We start from the raw sequence: 19,241 nt of genomic DNA, 5'->3' as shown, positions 1-19,241 counted from the left end.
ACTTCCACAAGAATCTGTACTTGGACAGATCCTATTAATCTTATATATGCTTCCTTTGGGCAATATTATCAGGAAACACTCTATAAACTTTCATTGTTATCCAGATGATACTCAGTTATATCTACTGATCGAGCCAGACTAATCAGTTAGCTTAACTTCAAGCATACCTTCAGGATGTAAAAACCTGGATGACCTGTTCTGATGTAATTATACTTGGCCTCAAACATCTCCGAGACACATTATCTAAAGATGGTAAATGGTCTGTACCTAAATAGTGCCTTTCTAGTCTTCTGACCACTCAAAGCACGTTACACTACATGTCTCATTCACCCCATTTACACACATTAATTCACTGATGGCAGAGGCTGTAAGTTGCAAAGATAACGTGTATGTAATGTATATAATGTGAGGAATCTTGGAGTTATCTTTGATCAGGACATGTCCTTTAACTCTTAACTCTCTTTAACTCTCCTTTTTTCACCTACGTAATATTGCAAAATTCAGGAACATCCTGTCTAAAAATGAGGCAGAAAAACAAATCCACGCATTTTTTTCCTTCTAGGCTGGATTACTCTAATTCCTTATTTTCAGGCTGCTCGAATAAGTTCATTAAGAGTCTTCTGCTGATCCAGAATGCTGCAGCACGTGTTCTGACAGGAACCAGGAAAAGAGATAATTTTTCTCCTGTCTTAGCTTCTCTGCACTGGCTTGCTGTAAAATCCAGAAGAGAATTTAAAATCCTTCTGCTCACCTACAAAGCTCTTAATGGTCAGGCACCATCTTATCTTAAAGAGCTCATGGTACCTTATTACACCACTAGAACACTGCACTCCCTGAATGCCACTGCTATAGTGCTAGACTGGCAGGAGACTTCCCGTGATGCACTGAGCGCCTCTCTCCTCCTGTCCCTCCCCATCTGTATCAATTCTTATCCCATCTTATCTGGATCTATGACTGCAAGCCACCAACATGCAGGGACACTGTTTTCACTAGGGAGGAGGACGAGGTGGATGTGTTTGGTTTCTTAGTTCTAGTGATATTCTATATTTCTAATATTGTAAATAAATCCCATGTGCAGAGCCAAATACAATGAATTTAGGGGTGACCCCGAATTGTCAAAGATTAGAGGATTCAATAGGCTGAGCCTGATTCGACTCCCAATCTCATGGTCAAATCTTTCATAGTCGTTAAGAATCGAGGATCATGCCATTTTGGCTATATGGAGATGCTCAACGTCTCATTTTACATAGAACTACCATTTTCTCCCAATAAGTTAATATGCAGACTATTATGATATAAATATCAAAATATAATGCTGTAAATAAACATCTGAAAGGAAATAAGTTTTTAATCAATCTTTTTAAAGTGTGTGAATAAATCCAAAATTGTAACATTCAAATCAATTCAAATTTATTGGCATGAATGTGTAACAACAATATTGCCAAAGCATCATACAAACTACAGATTCTGTAACCCTAATCCTTAAGGTCATTGTGGCGTAGTGTGTGTGTTGTAAAAGAGGAAGAGAGACAGAGGACCATCAGCACCTGTGATGTGCAGAGTTTTGCATGAACTTTGCACGTTTGAATCATTTATCACCATTGATTAACCACACGAAGAATATTAGATCTTTTAACAGTAGGGTACTTGGAATAGACCCGTGAAGTAACTTAACATGCATGCAATTCTCTGTTAGAATGCCAGTCGAATATGCACCGAACAAATGCACTATTTCCTCCTGATGGAGTAACATTTGATAGAAACTTACAAATAAAGTGGGCAGCTGTTTTATAAGAGTACCGAGGCTTTAAAGAGGTGGTATTATGCTTTTAGGCTTTTTCCCTCTCCTTTATTGAGTTATATATTTTTTTTGTGCATGTAACAGGTTTGCAAAGTGAAAAAGTCCAAAGTCCAGCCCAAAGGGAGTTCCCATCTCCCACAGAAAGCTCTGCTCTGAACCGCTTGAAAACAGCTCGTTTGTAGTCCAGTCCTTCACTTCCTTTACTTGTGACGTCACTATGAAAACGCGTCATAAAGCTTGCCAAGCAGCTAGTGGGGTCAGGCACGCCCTCAAAGCTAGTCAGAGCGGAGGCCCTTTGGCTCTCTGCATCATCATTGCGTGTGCCAGACAGAGGCCAACAACAGAAAGTTTTATATTTTACAGTTTTCGTATGTAATTTCATCACTAAATCCACTTCTGAGAAGTTTTGAGGTGAGAAATCAGCTCTGTAGATTTTGAATATTGACAGTTTTACGAGAAGTGGTGGAACAAAAATGAGTTAAGGAGCTCCGCAAGTGGCTGTGGGGGAAGCCTGTGCCAAACAGCGGGAGGAGCGTGAGGCCGGCCAGCCGCCCGCTCACAGAGCCCTCTGCTCCAGCCGTCACACAGGCCGCTGCAGCAACAACAAGTTGAAATATGGTGATTTTTGTAGTGGTTTACTTTTTTTTGTAGTGGTTTACCACTGTTTTAAGATGTGGAACAATGATGTTGTGTGGTTGTGGACTTCTGAGTAACTTATACCATCTGCTAGGTTACAGTTGCAGTCTGAAGCGGCTTTGATTTGGATGCACAGCAATGTGCAGTATGAGAAAAATATGGTGTTTTTTGAAAATTAAACCATGTAAACCTGTTCTGGTATAACCCCTAAATAAGATTTTGAACCTGAAAATGAGCATAATACCTACATAATACATAATTTAAAACTACACATATGTGTTTTAAAAAAATCTTAAATAGGAACCGATGGGCTTGGACTTGGAAGTCACAGGCTAGGTAGGGAAGTGAGAAACAGCATTACAAATTGCTGTATTTTCACTGTATATATGAGAAAAACACATGGAATATTAACAGCTTTCTCCTCTTGGTGTTTTAGTCTTTGACATTCCCTTCAGTTTGAATGAATTTAAACGATATAGTTTCATTCTTTCTATGTATGGAAAGAGCTTACTGATGGTACATGGATGGAGGGAAAAGAGGATGGACAGGCCAGTGGATGATGGTGACAAGTTCATATAAGTCTGGAGCAAAAAAAAAACATAGAAAGAAACACAAATCAAAGGCAGAGAGTCAGCTCAAGCCTGAGAAACAAAACAAGAGTCTTCTGAAGGTAAAGGCAGAGGGAAAATGAAGAGAGAACAGCAGAAAGCCAGAGTTTGTGCTGTGCCTGAAGGAGTAAACATCTATGTGATCTGCTGTGAGAGCTGCTGCTTTTACTCTGGTACCTGCAGTGGTAACCCGGCTTGCTCTCTCTCGCCTCTTGTCTTTGTCTGTATCTCTCGACCTCAAGTGGCTCACTGTTCACCTTTCATCCCTTTATCCCTGCTTTATTCCTTCAGGTCAGGAGTTAGGGTGAGTCCTTTGATTATACGTGTGTGTGTGTGTGTGTGTGTGTGTGTGTGTGTGTGTGCATGTGTGTGGGTGAGCCACTGCTACATTTTGCACTACCTGTGGAAGGTGAACTTATAAAGTTATATAGATTTATATAAAGGCTTAATATTTTTATATTATAAAACATCTGATCCAAACCTGATTCATACAGTGTGTTCTACCTGTTATATGATGGATATGATATGACGACATATGTACTAAGTCACTTTTCCTACGGGATGCCCTTAACCTGAACTGATTAAAAATATCCTTTTGAGTAAATTCCACGCAAGTAGCACCGGCCCTTCTGTTGGAATCTCTGACTGCATCACACAAAGATAGATTACCAGTGTTACGGCTCCCGCACGAGAGAACTGTAACAGATGGCACAGATAGAGAGAGAGAGAGAGGTTGACCATCTCAACAGGACTTAATTTCACTGGCAGAGTAATCAGGAGGATAAAATCGTCAGGTCATTTAAAGGCAGCAGTATTACAGAATTGCCCCAGACATTATACATGAATGGAAAGATCAAAAATGTCCCCTGCTCTCATGCAGCATTCTGTCAACAAGTGGAGAGGCACCGCCATCAATAAACAGCAGGCGTCATGCATTTATGCAAAATAATTATCAAAATGTAGGCCTACTGAATTAAAATCTATTTTAATTTAGTTGTACTTAAGCAAATACAATTAATCCAATATTTCCATGAACCATTCAGGTTATTAGTGCAAGAATGATCAATTTCTTTTAAATTTTGAATTATACGACCACTGTTGATTGTTGCTGGATGGGCTGTATTATTTTTCTCCTAAAATGCCTGTAGTTAAGCATTGTATCAACCTAATTTTTCATTGCCAGCTTAGACTTTGTGCCTTAAGGATGATGCTGACATGTCTAAATTGGATCTGATGGCATAATCAATTGAATGAATGTTTACTACAAATGTGTTTTGTGTATTAATGTCATATAAGGATTATGCCCACTTTAAAGTTTGCAGGAATGTTCTTGCCTCACTGTGGTAGTACAGTGTCAAATGGTTACTAGTTTCATATAGTTATATATATATATATATATATGGTTAAACTATATAAATAGTTTATAGTTTTGTTTCATAGTTCTCTTCACGTGGGAGAGGTTTGCCTTCTGGGCTTTCTGCCTTTCATTTTTCCTAACCCTAACCAAGTAGTAAGGCTTTCTGGCAGAAAGCCCTGAGAGCAACTTCTCCCATACGCTAGCTCTCAGCTCCAGGCAAAGTAAGGAGGGCCCCCAGAGAATCCTTTGCATTGGGCCCCCTCTTGTCTAGAGCTGGGCCTGCACACAAGTATACTGTATGTTTTAGGGCCCTGTTTTTGTAAATCACGACACAGATGCAGGCTGTTGTACAAGCCAGCATCCCTTGGTCACCAACAGATTCTTGATGGGATTTTTGAGACCCAGAGGTGTGAGTGCGAGGCACAGTATACTGTGAAACTATTAAAATATGATGCTGTTCTTTGGTGGACATAAGAGCAAAAACAATTCATCAAGGAATTCGATAAACTCTATAATGTGATATATGATCGCGTTAACGCATTAATTAATTAACTCCGACAATTATTTTATCTCACGTTAACGCAGTTTTTAAAAAGTTATTATTGCTCACTGGCTCTGAATACACATACAGTCAAACCATGGGTCACATGAGGGGTGGGATGTTGATCAGCTTGCAAATCACCCACCTAAACAAGCAGTGGAGGGAGGCTTTGGCAGACTACACTGCAGCGTGTGGGAGAAGTAAGACAGCGCTACGTGAGTAAACAGCAGGCGCTCTATTGAGAGTAACCGTGGGATTGGATTTTGTGCCCTACACAGCTGTAGCCTTTTTAACTTAAATTAAAATTATAGGCTACATAACTTTACCTTCTGTGCCTACATCTAGTTTTGCGGGGATGCTCTGCCATGCAATTTCCCTCCTGTTAATGTCCTGATAACTATTTAGTAAACAGTAACAGATTCAAGAAACTCACATACAGCAAGGATCAGTTTCTCTTCCAGTGATTTGTGCTGCTCGTTGCGTACAAAAAGTTCAAGACAATTTAACTTTGGTGTGCGTGCGTGAAGCGAGCACCACCGCAACAGTTTCACAGGAACGCACCCGCTTGTCGCTACACCTTGTGCTCGACCAATGTTTGTGCTGATACCTGTTCGGAAAAAAAAACATGAAAACTGGACTCTGATGGTAACTTGTTTTAACAAGCTAGATAAAAGGTAATGCCCTGGCAGTGGCAAATAGCTTAGGTTTAATATTTGAAATCTGGAATGCATCAAAGATATGAAAACAGAGCTATAAAAAGATAGAAACAGACAAAAGCCAGACAATGATCTATTGACAAATGATGAAAAATCAGCTAGCCTCCCCTCCATTACTAAACAGCAGCACATTATGTGTTATCCACCTCAGCTCTGACAAGAGCTACTATAGCTGCTTGGTTAGGCTAATCACCGTTTCACATAATAATAAATAATTATAGAAATGACAAAATAGCGGGTGTGAAGTATTTCTGGTGTCAACTTTAGTAATATATATAAAAAAAAACAGAATGAGTCTACAGCCATACTAACTGCTCTGTGATTTCACAATAATAAAACATTTGACCTGATGATAGATTACAAGGAATCATGGATATCTGTACAAAATAGAAAAATAAGACAACCCATGCTATTTCCTAGGGGTGTGGAAAATAATTGATTTTTAGATGCATGAATCAATTCACAAATGTCAATAATCGACTGTCTGTGTGGAGCACACAATGGAGACGTGTGATTCTCCCTGTTCGGCAGACACTCTGTTGATTGAATGACTGCTGCTACTAAAATTTGACATCATCAATAAATCAATGCGTACTTACGTTAATGATTTTCACCTGCACGCGGTGCAGCACGGTAGCGCTTAGCTAGCGTCCTCTCCTTATTCTTCAATGGACAGCTACGTGACATGCGGCAATAGTTGCCAAAAAAAGGAACACATTTATTAAAGGTTAAGTGTGTAAGTTTTAGTGAAATCTAGGGGTGAGGGTTGTGAATTGCACCCCTGCTCCCCTATCCAAGCGAGTAGTATAGCTACGGTGCCTGAGACAGGACAAAGATGTCATCTATGAGATAGCAGAGAGTCAAGAAATCAGGTTTCTTTAGATAGATATATTAAGAAATTATATTTACTTAATTCAGTAAAACCATATGTTTTTAAAAAAAAATATTATTATTACTTGTTCATTAATAAACAGCAGCCACATCAAGAAATGAAGTGCTACATGATGTCTCATACTCCTGTAATACAGTATTTTACAACTTGGGAGGGTTGGCTCATCTGGACTACCATACCAAAGTAAATGAAGAACATCTCAAAAACTATTATTACATCTAGTGCTTCAAGTATGGCCGCTGACAGATAACTGGACAATGTAAGCTCATTGTTTCTGCACCACAGTCCATAATAAACCATGTAATACATGAAGTTTACAAAGGTATTGGCTGGTGAGGATCAAGGCTCACTTTGCTTAATTAGATAAGCAATCTGCAAATCTTGCCAAAATGTCTTTTTTATTTTTTTAAAATACAATAGAAACACAAAGTAGTACTGACAGCCATAATTTCAGCTTGTAGTAAAATGGTGCAATGTTTTTAGTGGGCATTTAGCATGTGAAAGTACAAATTACACGTGTGCGCACAGTGGTGAAGCAATATCTAATAATAATATAATGCAAATTCTGAAAGTATTCATTATTGGTCACTTGATAGGCACACAGTCTTGTTATATATCACCATTAGCAGTAAAAAGAAATACATGTTTTCCACCAGGGCAGTAAAATGTGAAGTTTAGCTGCTGATCTGAGCTTCCCTGCTGTTACTGTTTTATTGCTAATAATATTCATCAGCTGTTTGACTCACCAAGGTAATGGCACATTTCTGTCCACGTAGCAAACCCAAAACAGAGCGCTGGAGAGAGAGAGTAACTACATGAAACTAATTCAACAATATATTTTTTTATACCAGCGAAGGAGCAGGTTCTAGTGCTGGCAGCATCATTTCAACATCAGTTATGTTTTTACTTTTTTTTAATGTCTGTACTAGGGCTGGGCAATAAGACAATATTTTTGCTATATAATTTTCCTCAATATAAATATAACAAATGTTAAAAAATATTTATATATATAATTTTACTCATGTATATTTTTATGGTGGAAGAAATAATTATCTTTTATTGATCATTATAATAGTTCTGAATGTTTTGTGAAGTGATCCACTGTTTGGTTTCTTTCACTCAGAAATAATCATTTGACATCTATCATGATAATTTCCGATATCAATATCTGTACCACAACCACGGTTTCTGTTGATAAGCTTTCCTGTGTTAATTTTGTGTTGGTGGGAACTATTGGCTCTCTGGTCATATCATTATAAAGAGTATGGTGTAGAAAAGTGCAATGAATTGGCCCTAAATAAATAAAATCGAATTGAATGATTTTAGATTGTACTCTTAACGAGAGTAGCACAGAACAGATGAGGAAGGGTGGAGAACAGAGTCTAGCATTTCTCGGAATTAAGGGGTTAACTGATTGTACTGGGCTGTCCCCGACTAAGGAGTTACATAGTTGATTCAGAATCATCAAGTCCTGCCTATAGTCGCCTGATAGTCGAAACATGTGTGTTTTTGTGTGGCGATTGCGAGCTGGGGGGTGTTACACACGGTAGCTCTGCTTTAATCATCATTTCATTCATTCAACTTACACTGTAATTTACAGCTAAACTGAGGCTTTTTGAAGACCCTTTTTTCTCTCTCTCGCCTGTCATTTACCGGCCTTGTGCAGTTTTACGTCCATTCCGTGCTGCCGACAACTGCATGCACGTTGCAGTTCCTCGCAGGTCTATTTCAAGTAGCTGGCTATTTAAAAATGATATAATAGTCTTTGTGTGGTTCATCGAGGGTGATAAATGATCCAAAGGTCCCGCAAGGTGTGGACAACTCCAGTGAGGCTGGGCCTCTGCTCGTCTCTTGAGCAAGTGTTCGTCTTTTGCTACTGCACACATCCACAATACACTTACACATGTGCACTGACGACCCAGGGTTAGGGTTACAATTTTGGATTTATTTACGCACATTTATTGAAAGTTTTTTTCTTTTTACATGTTTATTTACAGCATTAAACGTTGAAATGTGTATTTTAATAGGCTGTATATTAACCTATTGGGAGAAAACTGGTAGTCCTATGTAAAATCCGACGTTGAGCAGCCCCATATCGCCAAAATGGCATGATCCTTGTTTTGCTGCAAAGCTTCGACTGTGAGATTGGGCATTTTATGTGCCTTGCAGTGGCCACTGTCTTAACTTTGTAGTTAACAATGCGGCCTTGTGAGGTCTGCAGGCAGTTGACTTCTTTACAACAATCTAGGAGATTTATAACTTTTTCTTTGCCTACACCTCTCGCTGGGATGTCTTAAAACAGAACAGAGTGTGGCCTTTAAATGACACAAGATGTGAAAGTCGGTAAATGAGCTCAAACGTCAGTCCGTCTGTCAGTGGCAAAAACAAACACTTTAGTGGATATACTTTGCCTGCAAAAATGACATTGCAGCACTCCCTCACTGCTGACGACTGCAGCAGGCTTACTCAATACTGAAACAATTTCAAAAAATGTTGTCCCCATTACTCACTTTGGGATTTTATACAAAAACATGGCAAAATAAGGTCCAGGTTGAAAAATACTGAAGTTACCCTTTAACAACAGTGGCTACAACACCTATGTGAATGGAATGCTATAATTGCATGTATGAAACACATACTGGGATGCTGCACTAAACTGGATTAAAATGATTCCTCTAGTGGAGAATAATGATTTTAGTAAAATTTTAGTCTGGATATGCTGTTGATTGATGCTTCTGGGAACAACTAAACCACTCGAAACAGTGTTTTGCACAACTCCAATGAGACTAAGGAAAATTAAACTCTTCCACACTTGCACCACTTTTCAAATGCAGCAAAAAGATATTTTTACCCCCCGGAGGGTCTTCCTGGCTCACTGCTGATAACCCTCCACTTAACTACAGACACACACACACACACAAATACAACATCAACAGTAGGGAGACATGGGTTACACTTCATCTGCCTGGTTCTGGTGTATGAACAGGATGACTTGTGTCACTGAGGCCACACAGCAACAAAAACAGATGCTGCTACTGTGTGGTCTGCCTGAGTCACTGAGTCCAACATACAGATAATCTTTTGTGTCTTCAAGAGCCAGTGATGTGCTGTGAAAACATTATGAGCGGCAATATGTTTCACATAGTCCATTTTTCCCAGCCACCTTTGAGAAGCATTATTTCTTCCTGAGCCCATGAGCTTCAGGAATAGGTAGCAAATTCAGTTTCCTGCAACCAGGTTATGTTTACAAGGGCAACACAACTGAGATGCTCCAAAAACATCTTACACTAGACTGCACAAGGCATTCCTAAAACTATGTCTCCTCATTGTCAAAGAGGTGATTTATGTGGATTACCCAGAGTACCAGGGCATAGTTTTTGGAAAGAGATGTTTTTTATTAATGTCAATGCTGCGAACACCACATCTGATTCACATCCATTGTACGAGGACCCCGTAGAAAACAAAACATCAGCACATTAAAATAAAACTGTCTGAATGTCCACTATACAGTGGAGACATACCAATTTCAATATTTTTTATGATAAGCATCAAAGTTTATTCTTGACCTTGAAAATATGCAAGTAAGGTTAAATCAAGGGCAACTGGACTGGAAGATACTGGAAGACATTTTGCCTCTCATCCAAGAGGCTTAGAAGTGAAGAAGCCTCTCAGTGAGGAAACTGTACTAAATATTTCTGTTTCTACTTCGCTGTGAAACTCAGCTTATGTCTGTCCTTCTTTTCCCCTTATGTCTTTCTTATAGCCTAGAGCTGGGCGGTATATTGGTATTATGAGGTATACCGATATCATTTCAAAAGAGATATATAATTAGACAAGTTGGAGAGTGAAGTATTAAAAAGGTAAAACAAGAAACAAGCTACTACAAATAGCCCAGCCCTATTATAGCTGACTTCTTGTTCTCTTATTTCTATTCTGTTCTTTTGTTCTACCTGTCCTCTTAAGATTTCATATAACAACACCTTTTTAGTGCACATTTTTCACATTTCAAAACCTACATTTCCTTTGCTTCCCCTGCTTCCCTCCCTCCCCCCTCGCTCTCTGCCCTTCTGTACCTTCCTCCCTCCCTCTTTCCTTTTGATCCTTACTGACTTTTCTCTCCAGCAGTGTTCAGACTGATTTGATCTGTCAGTCTGCAGGGCTGCAACACCTTCATTCTTTCACCTAACACGAGCTAGTGAAGCTTGCAGACATCTCAGCACAACACATTTCCAGAGCAGAGTCTATTTTCTGGAGTCCTTATGTGTCCCAGATCACTGTCTTAACTACCATTTATCTCCACCATACTGCTGTCTCTTACAGTTTTTCACAATCACCTTCATGCTGACAGTGGTACTACATTTATTAGGTACCACAAGAAGACCTTTTTTGCTCAGTGCTATTTCTAATGTTTAGTGAAAAAACCCTGCAGCAGTGGGCATTACCGTGGTGGTGAGATTCAGAGATGTGGGGTTACACTGACTTGGATTCTGTATTGTTATTTGTGTAATCTTTTTGTAACTTTTGTTGCCATGGTGGATAGTATTCTTTTTATGGATTGGGCAATAACCAACTGTACTATATGCAATGTATATGTAATTTTATACTGTATGTTAAGGTAACAAATACAGAAGACACAGTATTGTCTTATGTTCTTTATCGCTATTATCACCATAGCTTACAATAAACACAAGGGGAGCCCTCCTTTGCAACAAACTAGTGGAATTAACACAGAAAAATAAACAGACATAAATCATGAATTTCACACACATCAAATGGATCTAAACATCCCAAAAAAGTAGCATGGATGAATTTCGGACTGTCTGAGGGCTGTAGGAGGTGCACTTGACTTTTAGGATGATATACAAGAAAGTGATGTAGCACGTTATCCCAGGGCTAATAAAACAAATCACAGTGGGAAGCGATGGTAAGTTCTGAAGTTTGAGCTCTAGAGACACAATACCAGGCATGAATGTAATCTTAGTGTTTGATTGGTGGTTCCACAAATAACAGTGGTGTTTGAGCTGACTGGGGGGGTTATTCACAAAATGCAATGCACATGTGTTGATGAAAAGCACCAATCTCAAAACAACATTGGTGTGTCTTAGGATAGTGGCCCCATTCGACCATAATTGCTTATGGTTTGTTTTCCACTTGCTTTTTTACGAAATAGCATGTGACTGCAATCCATTTTTGCAGCCAGAAATTAAAGGATTATTTCAGTTTATTTCTACATCTTCTTTTCTGTTAGTTATGATAACACCATCCTCACAAATGATCTACTGATATCCGGGAACCAAAGTCCGACGATCAGACAGATCACCTGTCATGGTGTTGAGTTTGAGTTTAGTTATTTCCTGTTTTGTTTTGTAGAGTTCTTTCTCATGTGTCTTGTGTTACTTTACTTCCTGCCTTTGTGTGTTTCCCACCTGTTTGAGAGTTATCCTCTCCTCATCTTAAGTCTGTGTGTTCCCCTTTTCTATTGCCAACCTTTCTGCAGTGATTCCCTGTGTTTGTTATTTGTGCCTGATTTACTATGCTTCTTTTGGATTTTCAGATTTCAGGTTATTACCTGTCCCCTTCTGGATTTGCTTGCTTTTGTATATGAACTGCTCTTCTGGTTTAGAGCTTTGCCTGTCTCACCGTTAAAACCTTTTATCTGAACCTGTCCTGCTTCGATGTCTGCATCTACGTCTACTCCTTTGTGTTCCTGTGTTCTACGCTAGGTCTAATTTTGACACCATCAGTTTATCTAGATGATCTAAATGGATTTGGAGGTCAAAATGAAAACTGGGAATTTGTTTCCAACCCATCTTATCATCTAACTGCTCTTGTTTTTGACCCTTTTGACTTCTTTCTAGTTGCTGTGTTCCCAGATCCCAGTAATTAGGAATGATAGACAAAACCACGAAATGAGACCAAAAGTTATAATAATAGACCAGAATTATCTTTTGTTTTAGATGACCTTAGAGGGTGAATTTTCAGTCCTGTCCCATCTTAATCCCAGAAGGACGACTGCCATCCTATCCCATTCCCGAAAAAAATAACTTTTATTCATATTAGAATTGCATTTTTATATCAGGGCTGTCAATCAATTAAAATATTTAATTGCTTGATTGTCCATACTCAGCTTGCAATTAATTGCAAATGTACCTTCAAGGAATATATTTTTTTTTATTTTACTACTCATATCAACATGATGTAGGATATGTCTATTTTTCTGCTTGTTAAGTCGCCAGCAGCTGGTTTTAGAACAGAGAGGATGTCAGAATGGACTGGCAGGTTTAAGAACATTGCAGACCGGCACGCTTCTTGATTTCCCAAACTACGGGGTAGGCCAAGCGTAATAATTACAGAACGCAGGTGTGTTAATCATGTGTCAAAAACATTTGTGGCGTTAAAAGGAGTTTGTGTTGACTCACTATTATCAAGTTAACTTTGACCTGATTTCCAGGTGCTGGTCATATAATTAGAATATCATCAAAAAGTTGATTTATTTCAGTAATTCCATTCAAAAAGTGAAACTTGGATATTATATTCATTCATTACACACAGACTGATATATTTCAAATGTTTATTTCATTTAATTGTGATGATTAAAACTGACAACTGATTAAAATCCCAAATTCAGTATCTCCAAAAATTAGAATATTACTTAAGACCAATACAAAAAAAGGATTTTTAGAAATGTTGGCCAACTGAAAAGTATGAACATGAAAAGTATGAGCATGTACAGCACTCAGTACTTAGTTGGGGCTCCTTTTGCCCAGGTTGCTCTGATAGTGGCCTTCAGCTCTTCTGCATTGTTGGGTCTGGTGTATCGCATCTTCCTCTTCACAATACCCCATAGGTTTTCTATAGGGTTAAGGTCAGGCCAGTTTGCTGGCCAATTAAGAACAGGGATACCATGGTCCTTAAACCAGGTACTGGTAGCTTTGGCACTGTGTGCAGGTGCCAAGTCCTGTTGGAAAATGAAATCTGCATCTCCATAAAGTTGGTCAGCAGCAGGAAGCATGACGTGCTCTAAAACTTCCTGGTCCTTGGACCTCAGAAAACACAGTGGACCAACACCAGCAGATGACATGGCACCCCAAACCATCACTGACTGTGGAAACTTTACACTGGACTTCAAGCAACGTGGATTCTGTGCCTCTCCTCTCTTCCTCCAGACTCTGGGACCTTGATTTCCAAAGGAAATGCAAAATTTACTTTCATCAGAGAACATAACTTTGGACCACTCAGCAGCAGTCCAGTCCTTTTTGTCTTTAGCCCAGGCGAGATGCTTCTGACGCTGTGTCTTGTTCAAGAGTGGCATGACACAAGGAATGCGACAGCTGAAACCCATGTCTTGCATACGTCTGTGCATGGTGGTTCTTGAAGCACTGACTCCAGCTGCGGTCCACTCTTTGTGAATCTCCCCCACATTTTTGAATGGCTTTTGTTTCACAATCCTCTCGAGGGTGCGGTTATCCTTATTGCTTGTACACTTTTTTCTACCACATCTTTTCCTTCCCTTTGCCTCTCTATTAATGTGCTTGGACACAGAGCTCTGTGAACAGCCAGCCTCTTTAGCAATGACCTTTTGTGTCTTGCCCTCCTTGTGCAAGGTGTCAATGGTCGTCTTTTGGACAGCTGTCAAGTCAGCGGTCTTCCCCATGATTGTGTAGCCTACAGAACTAGACTGAGAGACCATTTAAAGGCCTTTGCAGGTGTCTTCAATATTGAACCTTTTCACAATATTCTAATTTTCTGAGATACTGATTTTGGGGTTTTCATTAGTTGTCAGTTATAATCATCAAAATTAAAAGGAATGAACACTTGAAATATATCAGTCTGTGTGGAATGAATGTATACATTATACAAGTTTCACTTTTTGAATGGAATTACTGAAATAAATCAACTTTTTGATGATATTCTAATTATATGACCAGCACCTGTATAAACAACTGACCTATGATTCCTGTCCCACCTACTCAGTCACTTTTACAGTCCTTGCCAAAGGATGATGTCAAGCAGAGTGCATCTGAAGGCAATGCTGTGCAGCAGTACAACTGAATATTGAAAATTGGATCAGTACTAGATCAATATTGTGTATTAGATGATTCTTAAATCTCTGCACTCCATGGTATCAGGAGTAAACACGTGGTATTAATGTTTGCCTAACCATATTGTTGCCACTGCTAAACACATCCTGTCTCTACTAATCTGTCTCTAAACCATATTGTTGTCTCTAAAGCATGTGACGCACCCAAGACCCCCTGCAGCGAAGCCATCACCCCAGCAGGGAGGAAAAGTCTGCTGACTCTGTCTTCCTTCTCTCTGTGTTTACATCAATCATGCCAAACTCTTGTTTGTTTCAAAGCTTGCTTTATTTTGTGCTGTCAGACGGCAGGCTTCATACAGAGCAGCACAATATACCTCCCAGCATCTGGCTACTGATCAAACAGCTCCAACTATCATCAAGCTGTGCTTTCGTAACTATTAGGCCTACGAGTGAGAAACTCTTGTTAAACAGAGCAGCCAGTTAGATTGAAAATCCTTACATAACCTTAATATCTCTGCACAAGGTCAATAAACTCATCATCGTATTATGCTTTCAATACATCAGCAGACAGCATGTTTCGTGTACCAACACGTCCTCACTCCCATCTCATGAAATACTGCCACCTGGTCAGTGGCCTTCTGCTCAAAATATGCGCTGCGTGTCATTTCTAGACACGCAGGGCTCTGCAGTCAAGTTAGCAACAATAAATAACCTAACTTTCTTAGGTTTAGGTACAAAAAACAACAAACAATTCCTTAGTCTTGGACACAAAAAACGCTTCCTTCGGCTGACGCACAAAAAACACTTGCTTATGCTTAGACACAAAAACACTTCCTTAGGCTTAGACACAAAACACTTCCTTAGGTTTAGGTACAAAAAACACTTCCTTTGGCTTAGACACAAAAGCACTTCCTTAGACTTAGACGCAAAGCCACTTCCTCAGGCTTAGACGCAAAAAACACTTCCTTAGGCTTAGACACAAAAGCACCTCCTTAGGCTTAGACGCAAAACCACTACCTTAGGCTTAGACACAAAAGCTTACTAGCTCTGTGATTGGTCAGCGTCAACAACAGCGTCTTTGTGATTGATAGCATCAACTCGACGTGTAGTTACATTTTTGAGGAGGTGCACGTCAGGCTACGCAGTAGGTGACGTCGTAGGGAAGGGGCCGTCGATTTGACGTAGAAGTATAAATTGCAAAAACCCTAAACTAGGGCCTTTGCACCACTCTGACCCCTAAAAACTGGAGTATCACAATGCAATGAAGTGTAGCAAACTGAAAAACAACAGTGTTATATGACATGTTGAATGCTGTCTTTGGCCACCTTGTCTTGCAGTGCCCTGTTTCCATGTTGGCGTACAGACTTCTTACGTTCACGTAAACCTGGCGCCTAAACGGCACACCTCACTCGCCCATCAAACAATATAAAAATTACATTTGTGCCTTTTTAAGGGCAAAACATTCTTAATTAATAATTCAGTGCAAACACAAGCAAGAAGGTATTACCAAAAATGTACAAGGTCCCTGAAGGTTCAGACGTGTTGTTCAGTTCCTGAAGTGAAAAAAGCCAGCCTATTTGTGTGAACACTAAAGATGTCACCAGGGCTTCAACTGACATGAGGATGTGTTTCTGGCTTTCAGAGGGTGTATGAACGCAGCAGTAGCACAAATAGCAATGGAACATACTGAGGCAGAAACAATATGAAAAGTGGTTATTATGAAAAAGGTCGGAAAGTATTGAAATATGTAACAATTCAGGTTTTAATATGCATATGCAGCATATAACATACTGTTTACAGCAATGTCAAGATTAAGAGAGAGCTTAAGTAAGAGATATTAACAGGATGGTGCTGACAATAACACTTTCCACCACAGGAGCCATTACATACCGATCACCTCTTTGCGAGTGAGGTGAGAAAACTCTACATCTTCCTGATATATTCACTCCACATTCCACATTCTGTCTTTGTGCCTATCCTGCCATTTCCTTTTGGTCAGCCTCTCTGCCTCTCTGTCCTGAATGTGTACTGCGCAGAGCAGTCGCTGGGCCACAAATAATCAACACAGGTCTTTACAGTCTGAAAGAGCAAAAACATCACACTGTAACACTGGACATGTGAGACATTCCATTACTGTGACAGTCTGAGGAAACAGAGCTGCTGCAGCGGAGCTTTCACTGCTCAACAGCAACTACGGAACTCTTATGCATCAAGTTGCATATAATACATGTCCTACAGTGTTGTTGTTGTTGTATGTGTTCAGTCTACTCTGTGCTGCTGTATGCTAAAGTTAACTTTTATGTGATTAGAACATATTGTAAATTACTTTGGTAAGTTATTGTTTTTAGAAGATTAGTTGCAGGCCTTGCAGAGCTTTTTTTGAATACACTGGGAGCTGAATCTTGAAATTCAACTCATTTGTTTTACACATTTAAAGCTGTATTTATCATTTACGGTCGGTGCTTGCATAGAACCTTTCTAGTCTTCTGACCACTCAAAGCTCTTTTACACTATGTTACATTTAGCCATTCACACACTGTTGGCAGAGGCTGAGGTGCCAACTGCTCATTAGAGACAGAAATTAACATTCATACACATTCAAACACAGACGGCACAGCGATCAGGAGCAATCTGGGGTTCAGTATCTTGCCCAAGGTCACTTCAACATGCAGATTGGATCTTCCGATTTGCCGGCTACCTCTACCTCCTGGGCCATAGCCACAGTGTAATCTTACACATGTTTGACCTATGTGGTAGTACAGCTAACGTGTTAACAAACAGCCTATTTATACATCCAGCACAGACGGAGCAACAATAGTATTCAATTGTAGTGGTGTTTCTGGTCACCCAATGAATGTTTCACTCTGTAAAATAGTTGGCTCTTTAGCTACTAAATGCTCCACTATGTTCATCAACTAATGTCAACTTTGTCTATGAAGATTCTCAGTCATCCAGGTCATAGTTATCCAACGAAGGTTAAAATGAAGGGCAACTGGACTTGGTTGAAGCTACTGGAAGACGTTTCGTCCCTTATCCAAAGGACTTCTTCAGTTCTGACTGACTGGCAGGGAAACTCAGCTATTTAAGCTCAGTGGGATCGTTATCCCGGGTCATCGATACCGCTGGTTCGTTAGTGTTCCTTGTTGCTGTGACGACAGTCGTTACAGTCGTTAAGACTACCTGTGGCCGTTCAGTCTTGGCCACAGGTAGTCTTAACGACTGTAACGACTTTGTGTTCTGCTGTTTGGTGTGGGCAGCTCATGAACCACGGGTATGTCGGGACTTCCTTGCTGAGAACAGCTGCCTGCTGCTGTTGAAAACAGGGTGTATAACAGCGGTGAAAATCAACTGAACAGTAAAGTTGTGGGTAATGAAACAGCAGGAGCAGAAGGAAACTCTTCAAAACAAGCCTATGGACTGTTTGCTGAACAGCAGCCACTGAGGTGATAAATACAGCATAATGCTAATGCCAATGCTCCAGCATATATAAAATTTTAAATGATCCCGCAATTTCGAACAAACTTGTATAGCAATGATCATCAGTGGTAATTCATTATGCTTGCAGGCACAGAAGTCATGAGCAAAATGTGTGTGAGTGATTAACTTTAGCATAAATTCATATTAATAAAGCCTGCAATTTAGGAAAGAAGAATAAACATGACTGATGGGTGACTAGGGACGGTTGTTGAATATTAGCATCTGCTATTAACACTGTGATACTTGCATCAGATGTTCTTAGTTTGTCTATGTACACTGTATCTGTCTCTATCTAATAAACCATAAATAAATAAGTTTCTCTCCACCTAATCAATGTTATTTGTTATAATGGACCGTGTCAGCATTCATTGTAACCAAAAATTGGGAAGCAGTGGCACAGCTCTTACCTTGCCAATGTACTGGTGCTCACTGCCTGTGTACTCCTCCTGCAGGAAAAACTGGTTCCACATCCAGCCTCGTCTCACTCGTTTGAGCAGCTTCTCATCTCTGGTCACTGCTTCCATTCCCTCCCCATCTCCTGCTTCTGTCCTCCGTCCATTCAGAGATAAAGCAACCAGAGACAGGCCAAGAAAGAGCCACACAACGCCCAGTAAGATAGTCCTCATTTTTCTGGAGGAGGAGGTGTAGGTTGTACAGGTTACAAATGTTTTTTCTTCCCAGCTGAATCACCTTGACTTGGGAGATGAGTCCATCAGGCGTAGTCTCTCAGGTTTTTACTGACCGGGAAAAAGAGCTGTGGAAGAAGCAGAGGAACAGAAATGAGCACATGGCTGGGCCAAACAGCGCAACACTGAAGTATGTATGCAAATCAATCAAATGTGCCAACACTTGACATAGAAACATCAATTTGTCACGGTCAGTCATGTTTTTTGTTTTCGTTAACGCTTTGAGTTTGGAAGTCCGAAATTTCCACTGGAAAATTCCGACCTCCGCCTGTGACTGAAACACAGCATTAGGGCAGTTTCAATAGTGTACCAGGGACTGTGGGCTGCTTAACCTTAAACAGATCATCAAATTGTTATGTTTATTGCAATTTCAGACAGACCGGAGCAGCTTCAGTGTCTCTTCTACTCTGCAGGAGTGTTAAGTTACCATCAATGAATCTCAACACGCCTTGCACTGAAATACTGCTTTCAAATGCTAATGCACCA

General features: G+C 39.9%; 1 protein-coding gene across 1 annotated transcript in view; it reads right to left on the bottom strand.

Moving 5' to 3' along the window:
• The window catches only part of cdh6 (cadherin 6), a 99,581-nt gene that overhangs the window by 45,641 nt on the left and 34,699 nt on the right, over positions 1-19,241 (bottom strand). Inside the window, exon 2 of the mRNA XM_038717186.1 lies at positions 18,477-18,823. Within this exon, the coding sequence (XP_038573114.1) occupies positions 18,477-18,695 (219 nt within the window). The 5' untranslated portion in view covers positions 18,696-18,823. The remainder of the gene's footprint in view (positions 1-18,476; positions 18,824-19,241) is intronic.

This window comes from Micropterus salmoides, unplaced genomic scaffold (assembly GCF_014851395.1).
Source record: "Micropterus salmoides isolate LMB-PRFRI ecotype aquatic unplaced genomic scaffold, ASM1485139v1 Ms_hic_scaffold_14, whole genome shotgun sequence".
Taxonomy (NCBI): Eukaryota; Metazoa; Chordata; class Actinopteri; order Centrarchiformes; family Centrarchidae; genus Micropterus; species Micropterus salmoides.
Note: the sequence above shows the minus strand (reverse complement) of the source record. Positions and strands in the feature narration are given on the sequence as shown.